Below are 21054 nucleotides of genomic sequence, written 5' to 3'. Positions count from 1 at the left end.
GTTTGGTTAGAGATGTCTGGGTTGGGTGTGAATGGGTTTGGCTAGGGATGTCTGCCCCAGTGTTTATGTTGAAAATGCTCACCTTCCTCTGCTAAGTTGCCTTTGTGGAAAAGGAGTCGAGCATATATAAGCGGATCTGGTGTGGTGCATTTTGGGTCTGTATGTCATACAGGTTCCTCTGTCTGTCTCTCACCAGTGTTCACTCCAGTGTCTGGGACCCTCCTGTAGTTGGCAGTTCCTCCCTTTGCCCTTTCACACCCATCACAGCATCAGCTGATCCTGGAGAGAAGCCTGCCACAACTCAGACTGGGTCAGTTTGGGTGGAATGGCCATCAGAACAACTCTGAGACTTCTATCCACAGGCATTTTATACACTTGTGTTTTCTTGGGTTGACCCAGGGTCAGTTCCCAGAACCCACATGGTAGCACACAACTGTCTGTAACTCCAGTTCTGGGGAACCCCAGTTCGTTTTTCTGGCCTTTGTGGGCACCAGAAACATGTGGTACACAGATATACATAAAATAAAAATTAAGGTATCAGTTTAGCTATGAGAGTATGGGGATGTATTGCTGTTTGTGCAATAGTCTTGTATCTAGCCTTACTATGTTATCCTGGTATTTTTTTTCTTTGGTAGGTTCCTTGAGGTTTTCTGTATAGACAGAAACAGTTTAATTTCTTCTTTCCAATTGATACGCCTCTTACTGCTCTGGCGTGCTGGCTCAGGTTCCAGCAGGAAGTTAGCTAGAAACAGTAGAGTAGACGTCCTTTCTCCTTGTTCCCAGTCTCAGAAGGAACACACTCAATATTATTTCCTCATTAAGTCTGATGTTAGTAACAGAGCATTGATTTGATTCTGATTATTATTTTTTTAAGACAGGATTTTACGAAATAACTCTGGCCATCTTAGAACAGGCTGTGTAGAACAGACTGGCTTTGAACTCAGAGCTCTTCCTGCCCTGGCCCCTGTGCCTGCCTCTGCCTTCTGAGTGCTGCATTAAAGGCCTGCAGCCCCATCCCTGACTTTGTCTTGTTTTCATAGATGGCTTTCAGGCCAAGCTAATGAAACTCTAAGAGTTTATGAATAGATTTTATCATGAAGGAATATTGAATATTTTAATTTTTTGTATGACTCAGTTGACATAATTTTATATATATTTTTTCTTCTGTAGTTTGTTGAAACAAATTATTTTATTTTCAAATATTAATCTATCTTTACATTCTTTGTATAAGACACATTTGGTTATACCCAGGTTGGGTGGCATATACCTTTAATCCCAGCACTCATGAGACAGAGAAAGGTGAATCTCTTCTGAGTGTTGGACTCTGGCGTCCAAACACCGAGAAGGAGTCGCCCCCAGAGACCACACACCACAGCCGATGCAAAAGCATGAGGATTTTATTAATTCTGTCATGACAGGTTCCCCCAGCATTCGGGAAGCCTAGGGACCTCGAATAGCGGGTACAGTCTACTTTTAAAGGGGCCACAGAAGCAAGGGGGGTTGTTCTTTGACTATTCTGATTGGCTTATTTGAAAGGGCTATTACCAATAATTGACTGGAGAGCTGTTGCCAGATCAGATGAGGTAAGAGGTCATTTTGACCCCGTTTCCCAGGGGACCGAACCAAAGCATATGTATATGGGTAATTGTTCAGGAACTGAGTACGTGCGAGTATAGCTGTTAGGTCCTTGGTTCCCAGGGGAGGCAGGGGAGGAGGGGAAGCACTATGGCACAGAGGCTGAGAGGATTCAGAATTGTCAAAAATGGCTTCAGGATTGTCTTAAAGTCTTACATGAGTTTGAGGCCAGCCTGGTCTACATAGCAAGTTCCAAGCCAGACAGAGTTACATGGTGAGATACTGACTTTAAAAAGCCTCTGGAGGGGGCTGGAGAGATGGCTCAGAGGTTAAGAGCACTGACTGCTCTTCCAGAGGTCCTGAGTTCAATTCCCAGCAACCACATGGTGGCTTACAGCCATTTATAATGAGACCTGGCGCCCCCTTCTGGCTTACAGGCACACGTGGAAGGAATGCTATTCACATAATATAATAAATAAATAAATATTAAAAAAAAAAAAGCCTCTGGACATGGTGGCGCACACCTTTAATCCCAGCATTTGAGGGGCAGAGGCCGGAGGATCTCTATGAGTTCAAGGTCAGCCTGGTCTACAGAGCAAGTTCCAGGACTGGTTCCTTAGCTACTGAGAAACTCTGTCTCAAAAAAATCAAAAAGAAAGAAAAAGAAAAATGAAAAACCAGCCAAACAAACAAAACCAAACAAGCAAAGAAAAAAAAAACAAAACCAAAGCAGAGGCCTGGATCTCTAGATGCCTCAGAGGTTAAGAGCACAGGCTGTTCTTCCAGTGGGCCTGAATTCAATTCCTAGCACTCACATGGCAGCTCACAACCATCCATAGCTTCAGTCCCAAGGGATCCAACACCTTCTTATGGCCAGGCATGTACAGATATACATGCAGACAAAACATCCATATACATAAATCAAACAAATAAATTATAAAAACACAAAACAAAAAACCCTCATTTGGTCATTATCTATTATTCTTTTTATACATTATAAGATTCCATTTGCCAGTGTTTTATAAAGGAATTTTGAATCTTTGTGAATAAGGACATTGGTCTATGGTTTTCTTTCTTTTTTTTTATTTATTTATTATGTATATAGTGTTCTGTCTGCACGTATGGCTGCAGGCCAGAAGAGGGCACCAAATATCATTACAGATGGTTGTGAACCACTATGTGGTTGCTGGGAATTGAACTCAGGACCTCTGGAAGAGCAGTCAGTGCTCTTAACCTCTGAGCCATCTCTCCAGCCCGGTCTATGGTTTTCTTATGATGCCTGTGTAAGGTAGCTACTTTTTCTTGAATTAGTTTTGGTACTTTCTATCGTTCCAGGCATTTGTCTGTTGTTACAGGATCTGATTGCTGTTGGTAATTCGCTCTTAGCATCTCCTTGGCCTGTAGGATCTACACTGATGCTCTCCGTCCATGGATGTCTCTCTTCTCCCGTTCTCCCTTTCTCGCCTTTCCCCTACCGTCCCATCCCCTCCCTCCACTGTTCTTCCTTCCTCTACAATGACTGAACCAGTTCTACTGACCTCTTCAAAGAGGCCGCTCTTTGTTTCATTGATATTCATTCTTTCTTTAATTTCTTTTTAATTTTGTGATTATGAAGGGTGGGACTCTAGACCCATGTGTATATAAGACAAATACTCTCCACTACTCAGCCCTAATTTTCACTGTTTTTTTTTTCTGTTTTTATTGTTATTGGTTTCTGCTTTTGCATTTGGTTTAGATTTAAATTGCTTTTATTGCTGTAAAATCACTGTGGAAGCTTAGATAATTGACTGGAGACTTTCTTCTTTTTCTGAGGATTAATGCTTGAAATTTTCCTCTATGCACTAACTTCATCCTAGAAACTTGGACGGGCCACATTTTCATTTTCATTCAGTTCAAATTCTTGTGTTTTTTGTTTGTTTGTTTGTTTTGTTTTGTTTTGAGATAGGGTTTTGTTTTGAGATAGGGCTGGAGCCAGTCCTGGAACTAGCTCTCGTAGACCAGGCTGGCCTTGAACTCACAGAGATCTGCCTGCCTCTGTCTCCTGAGTGCTGGGATAAAAGGCATGTGCCACCAGGGCCTGACTCAAATTCTTTTCTAATATACTCTGCAACTTCCTCATTGACCTGTGGGCTGCTTACAATTTTGCTATGAAATTTTTAAAACTTTAAGATTCTTTTTATGAGCCGGGCGGTGGTGGCGCACTCCTTTAATCCCAGCACTTGGGAGGCAGAGGCAGGCGGATCTCTGGGAGTTCGGGGCCAGCGTGGTCTACAAGAGCTAGTTCCGGGACAGGCACCAAAGCTACAGAGAAACCCTGTCTTTAAAAAATCAAAAAAAAAAAAAAAAAAAAAAAAGATTCTTTTTATGAACTGTTAGCAAAGGCTGGGCAGTGGTGGCAGAGACAAGCGGATCTCTGTGAGTTTGAGGCCAGCCTGGTCTACAAGAGCTAGTTCCAGGACAGGCTCCAAAGGCTACAGAGAAACCCTGTCTCAAAAAACAAACAAAAAAACTGTTAGTAAATATTCCATGCATGCTTCTGTGTTCTGGGTAGAGTGTTGTATGACAGTGCTGTTCAGGTTGACAGTGTTGTTCAGATTGTCAATCTTGTTCAGATTGATGGTGTTGATCAGATCAACAGTGTTGGATCCCGTGCCAGCCTAGAGGCTCTGTAAGGCTGGAGGGAGTCTACCACCTGCACCTTAGAGACTACAGTCAGCAGAGGAACAGGGCTCACACAGAAACAGACCCTAGGTATTGACAGTGTATCTGTGCAATAGATACTTCATGGGTCAGGCGTGACCAAAACTCACAGTGCTCCAGAATAGGAAGGGTCCTGGTATAAGGTGACCTCTGCCATGCCTGCAGTGTGTCCATTATGGGAAGGTCCTGGTGTAAGGTGACTTCTGCCATGTTTGCTACAGGTGAAGAATGAGGTTGAGAAACTGCCCCGGCAGCAGCGGAAAGAGAGCATGAAGCAGAAGATGGAGGAACACTCACAGAAGAAGCAGCTACTTGTGAGTCCCCAGACTTGGTCACTTGGCCACAGTCATGAAGCAGGGACCCAAATCCTTCCCCCCTTAACTTGCCCAGGCTTGCTGCTTCAATATCCACCTCCTGTTTTGAATACCTAAATCTAGCCCATCATTCATTGGCCCCGTGGTTATCCTCCCTGATCGTCCTTGCACCCCAAGAGTGAGCCCTGGTGTCTCTGGCCAATGCAGCCTGCACTTTAGTCCAGCCTACCTTACTGCAACTTGTTTATATGTCTCATCACCTGTTAACCAAGATCAGTCACCTGCCTACTTGGTATCTAAAGGACATCAAAGTCTTCAGACCTAACTCTGTTATTATGTCCTGAGGAGGAACTTGTCCCTGTCCTGTTTTGGGGCCAGAACTTTTGTTCCTGACCCATCCTTTCCCTCCACTTCTCCATCACCTCCTGACACACATACACACACATGCACGCACACATGACACATGCTCCCCACACATATAATACACTGTATAAACACACAACACACACATGTCCCAACACATACCATGCAACATACATATATGTAGAAGGGGGCCACTAATTGGTTCCTGGCTACTTAGCCCCGAAATAATTACACAGAAACTGTATTAATTAAATCACTGCTTGGCTCATTATCTGTAGATTCTTATTGGTTAATTCATACATAACCCATTTCTATTAAACTGTGTATCGCCACGTGGCTGTGGCTTACCAGCTAAAGTTTCGGAGTTGGTCTCTGGCAGGGCTGCATGGCTTCTCTCTGACTCCACCCTTCTTTCTCTCTGCATTTACTTTAGTTTTCCCCACCTAGCTCTTTCTGCCCTGCTCTGCTATAGGCTCAAAGCAGTCCTTTATTAACCAATGGTAATCACAGCATACAGAGGGGAATCCCACATCACCTCCTTTTTTCTGTTTAAATAAAAAGGAAGGTTTTAACTTTAACACAGTTAAATTACATAAAACAGTTATCAAACAAGGATTATATTTACAATATTTATATCTACTTTATCTTTTATTATAACTAAGGAAAACTATAATAAAGACTCCAGAAGAATACAATATTACCTAAGTAAACAGGAGGTGCATTGTCTTTGAAAGGCTTGAAGAATGCCTATCCATCTGAAATATATCTCTACATCTAGAAAACCTAACTAACATGACTACATGTTAGCTTGACTATCATGGATGACTATCTATTAACCTATATTTCTTAATTATACATTATATTTTTAAATATGCTGCACAAACACAGTACTTTAATCAAGATCAGAAATACATATACACAGTATAATAAAATTGACCTTAAATTTGTATCAGTAAACCAATACCATACCAATGCAAAGCTCTAGAGCACATATATACTAAACATACACCACACATACACAGACACATACATATTTCCACCCACCCACTCATCCATCCATCCATCCATCCATCCATCCATATTTCTCCCATCTTTGGACCCGTGTATCTGGCAATGTTGCTGGATCCCCACCGTTGTTACAGCTCTCCCAGCTCCCAGCTATCCTCCCTGCTTCCTCTTGCTTTCTTGCGCTTCTTCTTTCTCTTGCACTAGCGGGTATTGTCGGTATGAAATATAAATCTGACCCTGTCACCCTTTTTCCCCTCAGCTTAAAACCTTCTCCCTTTGTCCATGAGCTGAGGCCTTCCTCGCTGTGCCTGCTGCTGCCTGGCCCTCCCGGCCCCTCCCAGCTTGACCCTACTCTCGGTCCAGCCTCTCACCCCTTGCTGGAATGCTCCTGCTTTCTCCACTGTGGGATCTTTGGACATTCTGCCTCCTGAGCCCTGGGTGCAAGCAGTTGTAGCCCATGTTCGCAGATGCTTGACATACGATCTGGTCAAGTGTTTGTGGTACCTTGGGGTAGAAGCTCTTTGGTTTTCCATTTGCAGAAGAAACAAAGCTCAGAAAGGAGATGCTGCAGAGTTGAGGGCAGTGGGGCAAAGTCTAGTACTTGACCTGACTCCAGATTTCCAGTCTTTTCAGTGTCCCTCACAACCTGTCTCTTTCTAACCAAATGAAGAAATGGAATTTTGTGTTCGGTAGTAGCACAGAAAAGGATGACCCTACCCAATAATAATGTATTTTCAATACAGCGAGAAGAGGATCTTCAATGTTTTACAGAAAGGAATGATAACTATCTGAGGTGTTGGACATACAAATTCCCCCAAACTCCTCAGTACACAGGCACACATGTCCTGAAACAGCACACTGCATCCGTGCAATAATTTTTTTATAAAGATTTTATTTATTTCTTATGTATACAGTGTATGTTTGCCTGTAGGCCAGAAGAGGGCGCCAGATCTCATCATAGATGGTTGTGAGCCACCATGTGGTTACTGAGAATTGAACTCGGGACCTCTGGAGGAGCAGTCAGTGCTCTTAACCTCTGAGCCATCTCTCCAGCCCACACCTTCACAATTATTATAAGCAGATAACTTTTTTAAGCACAGGGCTTGGTGCTGGAGAGATGACTCAGCAGAGAGCATTTTCTGCTTCTGCTGGAGATCTGGGTTGGCACACATATTGTGCAGCCTGCGGACATCTGTAACTCCAGTTCCAGGAGACTTGGGGCCCTCTTCTGGCCTCCGCAGGCACTTGTGGTACATACACACACATGCCAGTCAGCACTCAAACACATGTAATAAACAGTTTAAACAAACCAACCAAGGCTGGTGAGAGAGGCAGACAGGCCCTCATCTTCACAGTGAGAGAGAGCGTGTGTGCATGCGCTAAGTTACCCAAGTCTCATTGTCCTTCCCTCAGGACCGAGACTTTGTAGCCAAGCAGAAGGAGGACCTGGAGCTGGCCATGAAGAAGCTCACCATAGAAAACAGGCATGAGATCTGTGACAAGGAGCGAGAGTGCCTCAGCAAGAAGCAGGAGCTCCTCCGAGGTGGGGCCCAGAGTCACTCGGGATGACTGAAGTAGAGGCAACCCTCCCTCCCCTGGCCCCTGGGAAGCCGTGACCACAGCACACGGAAGCAGCAGCTTGTGTGACTGCCGCTGGCCCCACTGTGTGCTCGTCAGTTTTCACCCCGACCTCATGCTGTCCTGGCCTGTAGCTCCCACTCTGAGCCTACCGTGTAGGGAGGGATCCGCCCTGAGGAGGGTTCTATGCACCTTGATCTGTTGACGCTACTCCAAGTGAATCCCAAGCCCAAATGGCTTAGAAGCAACAGAAAGGCAAGGAAGCCCAAGGATCCAGCAGATCAGTGCCCTCTGAGGATCTGCTTCCTCACGGGACGGTCTCACCCGCATCCGCATCATCTCCACACAGGTTCTCCCTTAGAGCCCTTCTCCTTTGCCCAGCGGAAAAGAAGGGGCGTTAATGTAGATTTTCCTTAACAGTGTCTGTGGAGAACATTTCCTCTTCAGGGTATGCTTGTGCCATTTGGTAGAGGAGGAAGCTGGGGCCTCTGTCCCAGCTCCAGCTGCTCCCTGCCTGCTGACCTGCCGCAGCTCCTGAGCTCCCAGGCTGCGGGGGCTCATCATCTCTTAGTTTCCTCTGCTCCACTCAGATCAGCCAGGTGGTAATGAGGTAGCCTAGGTGCCCATTCCTCTGAGCCCAGCACCGGGTTGGTCTTCAGTCTCAGCAGGAGCCTGATGGGGTGGGGAGGGGGCAGGAGATCTGTCTGGTCTCTGGCCCCGTCCATCCCTTACCGTGCGGGTGGCGTGTCCTCCACAGAGCGTGAGGCAGCCCTGTGGGAGATGGAGGAACACCAGTTGCAGGAGCGGCATCAACTGGTGAAGCAGCAGCTTAAGGACCAGTACTTCCTGCAGCGGCATGACCTGCTGCGCAAGCACGAGAAGGTGAGGCTGGGGTGGGATGCGGGGCAGCGCCATGACGGCACCCTGGAGGGGCTGCTGTGACCGTCTCCTGGGTGCCCTGCTTGAGGGGCAGAAATCAAGTTAGTTGTATAAGGGCCACAGATGATACAGACGGCTCCTCTGCTCACCTCAATGCCTCAGTGCTGGGCTCTGTCGGTTCAAAACCAGTCCTGGGCTGCTTGAAACTGCGCCACCTCCACCCTTCAAAAAGAGAAAGAACAGAGAGGGTGATGCTTATTGACTTGTAGAGGGTTTCTATCCCCAGCACCCATCCTGAGTTGAAGACAACAAGCCGCCTTGGGCTGCCTTGCTTAGCCCGGCTCTGAGGCAGCCCAGTGTGGGGTATGTCCCCTCAGGGACATGTGAGCTCGCTGCCACTGCCCAGTATCCAGAATACTGAACTAGATTTTGTTCGCCCAGGAAAATTCAGAATTGGGCTCAGCTGAGTGGCACTGTTTTTATGTGGGTCAAACCATCAGTAGTTGGGTACGCTGTAATGTTAAAAGAACAACAGCAGCAACAACAGAAAAACCAGGGCTGGTGAAATGACTTCGTGGATAAGGGAGCTTGCCACCAAGCCTGATGACCTGAGTTCAATTCCCAGAACCTTCATAGTGGAAAAAGGGGGCTGATTCCTGAAACTTGTCTTGTGAGGACCATGCTCATTTTTAACCTGCTCCCACCCAATAAAATAAGTAAATGTCTAGCCTGGTCTGCAAGAGCTAGTTCCAGGACAGGCTCTAAAGCTACAGAGGAACTCTGTCTCGAAAAAAAATAAATAAAATAAGTAAACGTAAAAAGAAAGAAATTTAAAGAACAGATAGTGTTGAACCGTAGACACGAACTGTCAGCTGTGCTGCTCTGACTCCCTGGCTCCTGTGCTGAGGTGACCTTTGGCTCCGAAGCACCCTCTGTGCCTAGCGTTCCCCTGACCTCTGCCTGGTGTCCCTCCAGGAACGGGAGCAGATGCAGCGCTACAACCAGCGTATGATGGAGCAGCTGAAGATTAGACAGCAGCAGGAGAAGGCGCGGCTCCCCAAGATCCAGAGGAGCGACGGCAAGACACGCATGGCCATGTACAAGAAGAGCCTGCACATCAATGGCGCGGGCAGTGCCTCCGAGCAGCGCGAGAAGATCAAGCAGGTGGGGGCTGCACCCGGTAGGCTGTGGGGAGTGGTCACGGAGGGACCCTGTAAGACCTGGTAAGGCCATGGAAGGACAGGGTCCTGGGAGGGGACGTGTAAGTCAGTCAGGGCCTGGGAGCTTCAGAAGCCCAGGAGACTCCTCCCTGGTGAACAGACAGATCCGCTTTTGACACTTGTCATGTACGGGTGCTTTTCATGATTCCACACTTTTTTTTAATATTTATTTTTATTTTATGTGCATTGGTGTTTTGCATGCATGTCTGTGAGGGTGACAGATTACCTGGAACTGGAGTTATAGACAGTTGTGAGATGCCATGTGGGTGCTGGGAATTGAACTTGGGTCCTCTGGAAGAGCAGCCAATGCTCTTAACCACTAAGCCATCTCTCCAGTCCCGATCCCATGCTTTTATGTGCATGGTGTTCTCTGTTCTCACCCAAGAGCCTCCTTTTGTGTTTTCTGTTTGACGTAGGCCCCTGTGATGTCTGTGTAAACTGTCCTAGCACGTGTCACCTCACCTTGTCTGGTCCCTACCGGTGTGGGGACAGAGGCTGGGTCTCCACTCGGGACAGGAGTTTCAATAGTGAGAGCATAGCCTGAGGTAGGCTGGGCTCTGAGCATTGCTGCCCAGTCCCTGGGAGGGGCCTCACTGACTCAGGCAGAGGCTGGCGAAGCCCCCACCCAGCCACCCGGGCGAGCACCCATGGTACCCTCCTCTCTCTGCAGTTCTCCCAGCAGGAGGAGAAGAGGCAGAAGGCCGAGAGGCTGCAGCAGCAGCAGAAACACGAGAACCAGATGCGGGACATGGTGGCCCAGTGCGAGAGCAACATGAGCGAGCTGCAGCAGCTGCAGGTAATCAGCCCCGTGCCTCAGCTTCCCCAAGGGCTCCACAGCAGGGCCACATCCTCGGCAGGCAGGCCCAGGTGCGCCGATTCCAGCCTGCCGTACTGCTCCGTCTGTTATGGGATAAGTTGTACGACCCTCGCAGACACGCCTCCTCTAAAATAGCCGTTGGGTGGAGGCAATGACTCCAGTGTGGCAGGATTGCTGTGTAGACTTGGGGTGATGGAGCTGAAAGTGCCTTACACTCTGGGGTCTGAGCTGCTGTGCAGTTCCTTTGCTTGTGCGGGAATCCTGGCTTTGGGTTCCCCCTGGTGTTTGGCCCCTGGTGTTAGGGATATCAACTAGCAGGAGGTGTTTGTCCATCAGAACTTGGCAGACCTAGCACCCGTGTCTGGACTTCCACAGCAGAACATCTGAAGGCCCAGTCCAGGATCTGGTACTTGGGGCCCCCTTGTGGCTGATCCAGGCATTGTTGTTCTTGACATATGAGTCCCAGATTCCATCCTCTATGGCTTTCAGGAAGTGGCTCAGGCCATTGGGCCCAGGTGGAAATTTGTGGAGAGGCAGGGAGGCTCCCGAGAAATGGCCAGCTTTGGAGGTTGCCAGGCAGGGACTCTTCCGTGTGGACGTTAGTCAAGCACTTGCATTCCTCTCTCAAGACATTATGTGAATATTGACTGAGAGACCCATGTATTGACATGCCTCTCACAGTCGGTCACAGCAGCACAGTGCTGCTCCAAGTATTCCTGATTAGACCACTTTGTAAACTCCCAGAGGCTTTCAGCTTGAGGCTCAAAATAAAACCTTTCTGAGGAGCCGGGCGGTGGTGGCGCATGCCTTTAATCCCAGCACTCGGGAGGCAGAGGCAGGCAGATCTCTGTGAGTTCGAGACCAGCCTGGTCTACAAGAGCTAGTTCCAGGACAGGCTCCAAACTCACAGAGAAACCCTGTCTCGAAAAACCAAAAATAAATAAGTAAATAAATAAATAAATAAATAAAACCCTTCTGAGGGCCCTTGTGTGGGGATAAAGGTCTTGTCCTTCCTTAGATTGAGTCCCTGTAGGGAGCCAGTGGGGACCTCACTCCTGTCTACCAGATAGATTTCAGGTAAAATTTATGAAGCAGATGACTCACCTCAGAGCGTGCTGTGGAGATGGGGCTAGCTTTAGCCTTGTTCTTTGCGCCTTGTTCTTTGCCAGGGATCTCTCCTCAGAAAATGACACAAAGCAAGAGATATTATATATTAGCTACATATGTCATGCAATATATAACTAGACAAATGCATAATTATACATATAATTTCTGTAGGTAAATAATCATACACACAGATTTAGCCTGCTTGGGTTGCCATAAAAAATATTGTAGCTAGAAACAGTGGCACGTATCTGTAGTGGCATGCACCTGCAGCGATATGCACCTGCAGCCGGCACACACCTGCAGTGGCACACACCTATAGTGGCATGCACCTGCAGCGGCACACACCTGCAGTGGCACACACCTGTAGTGGCATGCACCTGCAGCGGCACACACCTGCAGTGGTACGCACCTGTAGCAGCATACACCTGCAGTGGCACGCACCTACAGCAGCATGCACCTGCAGCAGCACACACCTGCAGTGGTACGCACCTGTAGTGCAGGCATGCACCTGCAGCAGCACACACCTGCAGTGGCACACACCTGCAGCAGCACACACCTGCAGCGGCACGCACCCCCAGTCCTGCCTCTTGAAAGGTACCAGCAGGAGGGTGGCTTCAGACCAGGAATTGCAGGCTGCAGTTTATTTATTTACTTATTTTATGCAAATATATATAGTGAGTTTGGGCACGCCCTGGCACACATGTGCGGTTCAGAGGACTTTTGGGAGCCAGTTCTGTCATCCTTCCAGAGTGGGTTCTGGGGACCAAACTCAGGTCGCCGAGTTGATGGTACTTTGCCCACTGAGTCACCTCACTAGCCCAAAACTTTTTTTTTTAAAGATTCATTTATTTATTATGTATACAACACTCTGCCTCCATGTATGCCCACATGCCAGAGGAGGGCGCTAGATCTCATTACAGATGGTTGTGAACCACTATGTGGTTGCTGGGAATTGAACTCAAGACCTCTGGAAGAGCAGACAGTGCTCTTAACCACTGAGCCATCTCTCCAGCCCCAGCCCAAAACTTTTTTAAAAAACACAGATGGCAGCCAGGCAGTAGTGATGCATGCCTTTAATCCTAGCACTCGGGGAGGCAGAGGCCGGATCTCTGTGAGTTCAAGGCCAGCCTGGTCTACGAAGGGATTTCCAGGACAGGCTGCAAAAAACAGACAACTTAGACAGTGTCAGAAGAAATCCACAGAAGGGTAGGCGGGATGGTTCAGTGAGCAGAGCACTTGTGTACAGGCCTAACAGTCTCAGTTTGACCCCCAGAACCATGCAAAGGGGAGAAGTGAGAAGTGACTCCACATGTCCACCATGGCCTGCATACCCACACATGCACACACCATACACACACACACACACACACACACACACACACACACACGTAGTTGAAGGCCTCTCATTTGTTCCCTGCTGCTCTGACTTGAAATAATCATTTAGAAACTGTATTATTTGCAATACTGTTTAGCCAATAGCTTAAGCGTATTTCTGGCTAACTCTTATATCTTACAATTAACCCATTTCCATTATTTAGTGTTTATGTTTTGTTATTTATTTTTTTCGAGACAGGGTTTCTCTGTGGTTTTTTTTTGGAGCCTGTCCTAGAACTAGCTCTCAGATCCACCTGCCTCTGCCTCCCTAGTGCTGGGATTAAAGGCGTGCACCACCACCGCCCAGCGTAGTGTTTATGTTTTGTTATGAGACTCTTGGCTACTGGCAAGGTTCTAGCACATCTGTCTCCTGCGGGTGGCTACATGGTGTCTCTCTGACTCTGCCTACTCTCTCTCTCTATCTCTTTCAGCCTGGTTTTCCTCTGTTAAGCCATTGACCGAAATCAGCTTCTTTATTAACCAATGACAATAAAACATATTCACAGCATACATCACTTCCCACATCACACACATTCAAAAGAAAGTCACAAATTTTCTGTAAATTTACCCACTCAAAACTATTACCATTTGTGTTTTAGAATAGTCCTCTAGGCATTGCTTGTTGCAGCTTGTTGCAACTGTATTACCACATGAAGAGTCGTGGATAATGGCTAAGGCATAATAAGCCCATGGTAGTTGCGGTGCCCTCTAGGGTGCAGGGGGTCTGGTTCCCCTGGCTTCTGCCTCCTCACTTTCACCCTTTTTCTGCCTATTCCAGAATGAAAAGTGTCACCTGCTGGTGGAACATGAAACCCAGAAGTTGAAGGCCCTGGATGAGAGCCATAACCAGAGCCTGAAGGAATGGCGGGACAAGCTGCGGCCGCGCAAGAAGGTACCGAATTGGGCTGGTGGGTGCCATACCACAGGTACCTGCCTAGGACATCTGAAGCCTCCCTATTTTTGGATCCTTGCTTTGTGGCATCCTTAAAATCGGTCTGTCCCTGAGAGACAGGACCTACCTACCTGTTGTGCTAAACGCTGGTAGCCCTCCGTACCCTGGGAGAGCAGCCTCCTGCCCCTGCCCCGTGGAATAAGAGGACCTGTCCTGAGCAGCAGTCAGTCATGCTGCCAGGCTGGAGGCCCTGTTTGTGGGGCGTTTCTCCTGGGAAGTCGCTCTGTGAGATCAAAGGCCAGCACCAGATTCTTACTTTCTGGATTGGTTCCCTGATGTCTAAATCGGTGTGCTTGGGCTAGTGTGCAGCTTGAGGGGAGAGCGCCTGCCTAACATGTGCGATGCTCTGTGTTCATCCCCTGCACCAAGGCAAACAGTCATAGACTTAGCAGCTTAAGTCACAATTTTTATCAAACTCTATAGTAACAGGGTTCCAAAGTTGGGGGTCTCTCCGGGGCATCTCCAGGGTCTCTCAGGCTGGAGTCAGGCTGGACTGGGCCCTTAGCTGTAGAGAAGGAACCCGTGGTAGCTCGTTGATATTTTGACAGACTCCTCACTGCGGGCCTGAGCAGTGTGATCAGGTGCCCCCTGCTCCTGCCATATTACCTCCCCATGATGGGCTGGACCCTCAGACTGTGAACCAAAAGAGACAGTTTCCTCCTTTAATTGCCTTTGACAGGTATTTTGTTGCAGAAAGGACACGTGACTAGCACAGACATCGCAGGCCTCAGTGCGATGGGAGCGATGAGATCGTAGGACCGTTTAGCTGTCATTTGCCCACAGCATGTATCAAAGCAGCATAGCCACCTTAAACTACCCTTGACCTTGTGCCCCACTTGGCCTGATGTCCTGAGGGGTTTTTTTTTAGCCACTGTGTACCTGGACTGGAGACAGGCTGTGGCCTGCTGGGACTTGTGACGCTAAGCCCACAGGTACACAGTGTTCCTGCTGGCTCTGCATCACAGAATGAACGTACATCTGCCTGTCCAGTTCTGGACCTCTTTCCGGGCACATCCTGAAACTGAGCAGTTGTCTCTCCCAGCAGCTGCCCATGACCTGAGGTAGTCACTTGGGCTCCTGGAAGCTCTGCAGGCGTGTGCTTGGTGAGCTGGCCCTGCACTCTGCCTGTGGTACTGCCTCAGGGCAGGATTCTGTCACAGCTGCCTGAGAGGCTGCTGGCATGGTGGCCCAGAGGTGATGGTCCTTTGTGCCTTTGCTTTTCCACAGCCTTGGGCACTGTCCTCCCCTTATATCATGCCCTGCGGAGTATTTTTAGAAGAATTCAGATGACTTCCTTCCGAGTGAGCCAGACTTCCTGATTTGCTGGGGTCACTGTGAGGACAGAGCAGAGACTCAGAGTCGTGGGCTCTCCCTCCTCAGTTTGCCTCTTTAGACTGTAAAATGCAGACCTATTATCTGCATTCTAAAATGTGTCTATAGAAGCTAGTGTTAGCACACTGCTGCCTGTGGGCTAAGTCTGCCCGGCTACCCATTTGTAAAGAAGTTTGATTAGAAAGCAATCCGTTCGTTTGCCTTCTGCATGGCTGATTTTGCCTTGCAGCAGAAACTCTGGTCTGAGAAGCAGAGCGTCTCCCTTATAAACAGGGGAACTGCCCCCATGAGAGCTCAACAACATCACTAACACACGGCCTGCACAGTGACAGTAATATAGGTTGACAGTCCAGCGGGGGGGGGGGGGGGGGGGATCTCACATGGCCTCACTCTAGATGAAGAGTTAGAGGTAGTTAAATGGCTGCCGAGAGAAGCATCAGTCTTCTGTAGGGTTCAGCCCCTGAGAAGTTAGCCAATCCCAAGCAATCATTTCTAACGCATATACAGAAGAGCAGCAGCAAATGGACTCAGCAGGCTGTATTCATATACATATGGATATGTGCACGCATACATGTATAGACTTCATAACGGTAACCATAGAAGAAGAGGTCACGGGCTAGAGAGGAAGTAGTGGGGTACACGCGGGGGAGTTGGAAGAAATGAGGTAAATACAGTATTCGTGTGTGACATTCTCAGAAAAATTTGTTTAAATGTTTACCGTCTGGCGCACAGCAGGAGACGCGCCCTGCCCGCTTCGAAGGCTTTGCCTCGGAATGTTTGTGGTGGGCAGGAGGCAAGACTTGAGCTTCAGCCTTCAGTCCCTCCAGCAGATGCTTGGTTTGGGGTTTCAGATCCGTCTCCAAGGTTGGGATATTTGCATATGTATAATGAGACGTCTGGGGAACAAGACCCCTTAGTTACTTCTCTTGTCTTGTGGTGGAACACCAGACAGAAGGTTTATTTTGGCTACACTGGGGGTTGAGGCTCTGGTCACATCAGAGGCGAATGGCAGGAAGCAGAGCAGAACTGTACCCCTCAACCCAGCCTCCACCCGTGACCCTGGCTCCCCAGCCACCCCACCTGCCTGTGAGTGTTCAGGCACAGGAGCCTCTGCTGACATTCCACGCTCACACCTTAACAGGACCAACCCCCCTCCTCTAGAGAAACTCAGCTGTGTCTCCGGGGTCCCTGCACACAGCTAGAAGGGTTTGTTTTTGTTTTTTGTTTTTTGTTTTCTTGAGACAGGGTTTCTCTGTAGCTTTGGAGCCTGTCCTGGAACTCACTCTGTAGATCAGGCTGGCCTCGAACTCACTGAGATCCTCCTGTCTCTACCTAGGATTAAAGGCGTGTGCCACCACTGCCCGGTGCCAGAAGGTATTTTTGGCAGACCCACGTTTTTGATTGCCACTTGCCCTGTGAGGTCAGAGGTGGATTTTTCACTGCAGCATCAAACTAGCGCTGTCAGATTTGGGAACATCCTGGCCATTTGGAGTGGGCATGCTCAGCTCTTCCTGGCTTTGAAACTGGGTGATCTCCTAGATGATCCTGTGCCTACACCGCAGAACTGTTAGTGACCCCTTCACTGCAGGCCACACACTGGACCCCTGGGCTGCACGGTTTACCAACGCATTATACTTCATTGAGGCAATAGAGTGATTTTTCAGGTCTTTTTAATTGCTAGCATTTAAGTAAAGATTTTGCATAAATCCAGTTTCTCCTCTGATAAGTTGTCTGATGGTTCGCGTTCCCTACCACCTCTTCCACTTCCTTTCTGAACTGGCGCTGTCTCCGCATCTTTAGGAAGTCTTTTCTGGTGGGATCTGGTTTGTTGGGTTAAATGAGCACGTAACCAAAGGATGCTCCTGTGCTGTGTGGAAAGCAGCCTCCAGTGGCCTGAGAATTTCTGAAATCCTGATATTTCTAAGATCAGACCCCCAGAGGGGCAGAGGGACTGTCTTCCCAGCACAGTGCCCTGATAAGGATGTGGCGCCAGTCTGCCATCTCTGACTTAGTTGCTATCAGATCCTCTCCCCTGGTTTTTCTCTATTCATCTGGCTCTTCCCTGCCAGGAGAGTGCTGTCTGTGTCCCTGATTCCTTTACCAGCATTTCCTTGGGATTTACAAGGTGCCTGGCAAGAGGTGAGGTGGGGATGCTCGCCTCAGGGAGAGGAAGGGAGAGACCTTCCGCCCATCCCCTGAGCCTGGGTGGGAGCTGTCCGGTGTCCGGAGAAGGTCGTGCGCTGTTTACCATTGGAATGATTGGCATCCCACTGAGAACCATCTGCCCTCTCTTCCCCAGGCCCTGGAAGAGGATTTGAACCAGAAGAAGCGGGAACAGGAAATGTTCTTCAAACTGAGTGAGGAGGCGGAACCCGGACCCACCACACCCAATAGAGCCAGCAAGTTCTTCCCCTACAGCTCTGGGGACTCTTCCTAATACCCCCATCTCCGAGCTGTGGTGGGCGACGTAGCAGCATGACCACTGGGGCCTCCAAGCCTCTATGAACAAGTCACTCAGGACCTCTTTTGCTTCTGTGCCTGCTCGAACCAGCCCCTCAGCCTGTAGTGCCCTAGTTGTCCCCAGAGCAGCCCTGGTGCTTCTGGTGGATGACTTCATCGAGACTCATATTCCCATCACCTGGAAGTGATTTGGGTTCTTGGGGTCAGGGAACAGGCGTGATGGGTGTGCCCCCTCCTGTTTGCCAAAGCATAAGTACTGTTTGTGAGCATAAGTACTACCAATGACGTCACCGTGAACTCATCCTTATTGTAATCCTTGAGGTCCCCCCCCCCCCCCCCCCCCCCCCCCCCCCCCCCCCCCCCCCCCCCCCCCCCCCCCCCCCCCCCCCCCCCCCCCCCCCCCCCCCCCCGCAGTTCCTCACAGTGTCCGAAAGCATCCCTAACAGCCATTTCAGTCCCTAGCAGCCAGCCTTCCGGGGTGTCCTCATTCTACTGCTCCAGCCAGCTCACTCACTTGGTGCTTGATGCCAGGCGCTGTATATGTGGGGGTCAGAATAGAGGAAGGGAGACCAGAAATGTTCACCCTGCTGGGCACACACACACAAACACACACATGTACACATGCGTGCAACTTGGCCTCCTGACACCACCCTGACTGCCTCTGCCCTGGCCTCCTACGGAACCTGCTTGCTGCCTCCTGAGCCTGATCCTGGACCGCCGAGCATGGCAGGTGAGCAGCTGGTGGGGCCATGCTGCGTGCTGGCACCAGGGCCCAGAGAAGGCACAGGCTGTACTGCCAGCTTGCAACTCATTTGGCTGCACCCAGGATCCTGTGTTCAGGAGTAAACGCCTCTCCACAGCCAACTTCTGCTGCCTGGCACATGCCAACCTCACCCTCGCCCGCTTGTCTGCAGGTACCCTGGGAAGGCTCTCGGCCTTTGCCCTGGTCCCGTCCTGGGGTCCCACCATACATTTCAGCTAAGCCTTGTGAGCCCTTGGACTTTGTTCTTCCCGCTCCCAGGAACATGCAGAAGCAAAGATACTGAGCCTCTGTGGTTCTGGGCCTTGGGGTGGCTCAGGTGGCCTTCTGAGATGCTGAGCCCCACAGGCCACCTTGTGTCGCAACCTAGAAGAGCAGCTGTCCACCCAGCCTGTGATCACTGATAAAACAAACCTTTCTTGACTCTGATGCCTCTGTGCTCCGTTAAAGCAGATGTAAATGGCTGGCCACCTCAGGAAGACACTTTAAAAAGCTACTTCCCTGGGGGAGGGGGAGGGAAAGGGGAGGCGGCGGTAGGGAAGAGACAGAAATCGTTAATAAATAAAAAATAAAAAAAATAAATAAAATAAATAAAAAGCTACTTCCCAGTGCTGCCGCTGCTGCCTACGCCAACTCAGGCACCTGAGGGTGGTGAGGGGCTCAGACCTCAGCAGGATTTCTCTACCAGCTGCCTGATGCTAAGGCAATTCCCTGGAAAGTTTCCCCGGATGCTAACTGGGTGCCTAGGAGGGACTGGGCTAGAAAGATAGGAAAACAGGGCTTAGGGCTCCCTGATCTCGTGTGCGGTAAAGGAACTCAGAGAGTCCAGGAAGGCCATAGTTCTCAGGGTAGCGAGCATCAGCTTGCCTTTGGGGGTCGTGAGGAACAGTTGACTTTGTTCTCTCTGGTGCATGGTGACTGAGAAACAAATTGTGCACACCTGCAGGACCTGGAGATGGAAGTGGGCAGGGCTGCTTCTGTCATTGTTTACAATCTGCTTTTTTTTTTTTTTTTTGGCGTCCAGGGGACTTGACAGTGGCTCTATTAGGCAAAATTCCAGTTTTGTGGTTCAGGTAAAGCCTTTGGTCATTTCCTGACTTATCATTCATACTATCCTCCTGGTCCTTTGTGCGATTGTTGCTTCCATACTTAGTGCCACCTGAGCCCTTGTTGCTCTAATGTGCCTTTTTGAATGGGGTCTAGCCTAGTCTCCCAGCCTTATCATTTAGCATATGTGCAATGCCTGCTGCCGACAAGGCCCATGCAGTATTCCTCATGCCCCGTGCTAATGTTCTCTGTATAGGGACAGGCAGAGATGTCTTCAGCCGAATAAATGTAACTAACTTATATTTCCCCTCATGAAGGATATATGTAATGTGTATGTCATTTCCAACCGTCGTGTAAAATTTTTGTAAACTGTTCTCTGCAAACAAAAAAAAGTGTAAATATGCTTTTAATAAAATAACAAGGTAATTTGCATGCAGTGTTATTCTTTCTGGTTGGAATGGGACAGCAGGCGTGCTCCCCAGGTTTGCCTAGCAAGATCCTCCTCCATCAGGCAGAGGGCTACACTTTGCAGTTTCTGTTTTATGCTGAGAAAGAAAGAAAAGAATACTGGCTACTCAGTATCATTCTTTGGTTTGCTTGTTTTGTTTTGTTTTAAGACTGGGTTACATTGTGTAGCCCTGGCTGTCCTGGAATTTGCCCTGTAGACCAGGGTAGCCTCTATCGGAGACCAGGCTTGACAAGTACACCACTTACCAGGGTAGGGGCATGGGGATTAGAAAAATAAGTAAAGAGAACAAAGACATTAGTGAAAATAATAAAACAGAAACACGGGATAGTTCTTTGAGGGAGTTCTTGTGAATACTGAAATCCACTCACATTTAATTTCCATTTGCTTAAAATACCCCAATGCCAAAAGGGAGGAGTAAGATTTAAAAAAAAAAAAAACTGCATTAACAGGATACAAGGTAAATGAACAGGCCAGTTGAAGATTCGGGCTACATTCTTAGTTAAGCATTCTGTTGCTAGAACAAGACAAGTAACACACCTTAGACCAAAACATTCTGTAGACAAAGCATTCTGTAGGCATAAGAACAGACGGGAGGACCAGTGGAACTGAACAGAAGACTCAGATATCAATCCATACATCTTTGAACATCTGATTTTTAACAAAGAACCAAAAAATATCAAATGGAAAAAAGAAAGCATATTTAACAAGTGGTGCTGGCATAACTGGATATCAACATGTAGAAGAATGAAAATAGACCCATATCTATCACCACGCACAAAACTCAAGTCCAAATGGATCAAAGACCTCAACATAAAGCCAGTCACACTGAACCTTACAGAAGAGAAAGTGGGAAATACATTTGAACGCATTGGCACAAAAGACCACTTCCTAAATAGAACCCAGCAGCACAGACACTGAGAGAAACAATTAATAAATGGAACCTCCTGAAACTGAAAAGCTTCTGTAAAGCAAAGGACACAGTCAACAAGACAAAACAACAGCCTACAGAATGGGAAGAGATTTTCACTAACCCCACATCAGACAGAGGTCTGATCTCCAAAATATACAAGGAACTCAAGAAATTAGACACCAAAAGATC

At 48.5% G+C, this 21054-nt stretch overlaps 1 protein-coding gene across 1 annotated transcript in view; it reads left to right on the top strand.

Moving 5' to 3' along the window:
- Stk10 (serine/threonine kinase 10) overlaps nt 1-19916 on the top strand; it is a 98885-nt gene extending 78969 nt beyond the window's left edge. Inside the window, exons 13-19 of the mRNA XM_050119841.1 lie at nt 4497-4589; nt 7374-7503; nt 8296-8420; nt 9393-9581; nt 10308-10433; nt 13714-13827; nt 17519-19916. Of these exons, the coding sequence (XP_049975798.1) occupies nt 4497-4589; nt 7374-7503; nt 8296-8420; nt 9393-9581; nt 10308-10433; nt 13714-13827; nt 17519-17656 (915 nt within the window). The 3' untranslated portion in view covers nt 17657-19916. The remainder of the gene's footprint in view (nt 1-4496; nt 4590-7373; nt 7504-8295; nt 8421-9392; nt 9582-10307; nt 10434-13713; nt 13828-17518) is intronic.
- The last annotated feature ends 1138 nt before the right edge of the window (nt 19917-21054 follow it).

Source organism: Alexandromys fortis, unplaced genomic scaffold (assembly GCF_014885135.2).
Source record: "Alexandromys fortis isolate MF-2015 unplaced genomic scaffold, M_Fortis_MF-2015_v1.1 scaffold_29, whole genome shotgun sequence".
NCBI lineage: Eukaryota > Metazoa > Chordata > Mammalia > Rodentia > Cricetidae > Alexandromys > Alexandromys fortis.
The sequence above is the reverse complement of the archived record's forward strand: the minus strand, read 5'-3'. Positions and strand labels throughout refer to the sequence as shown.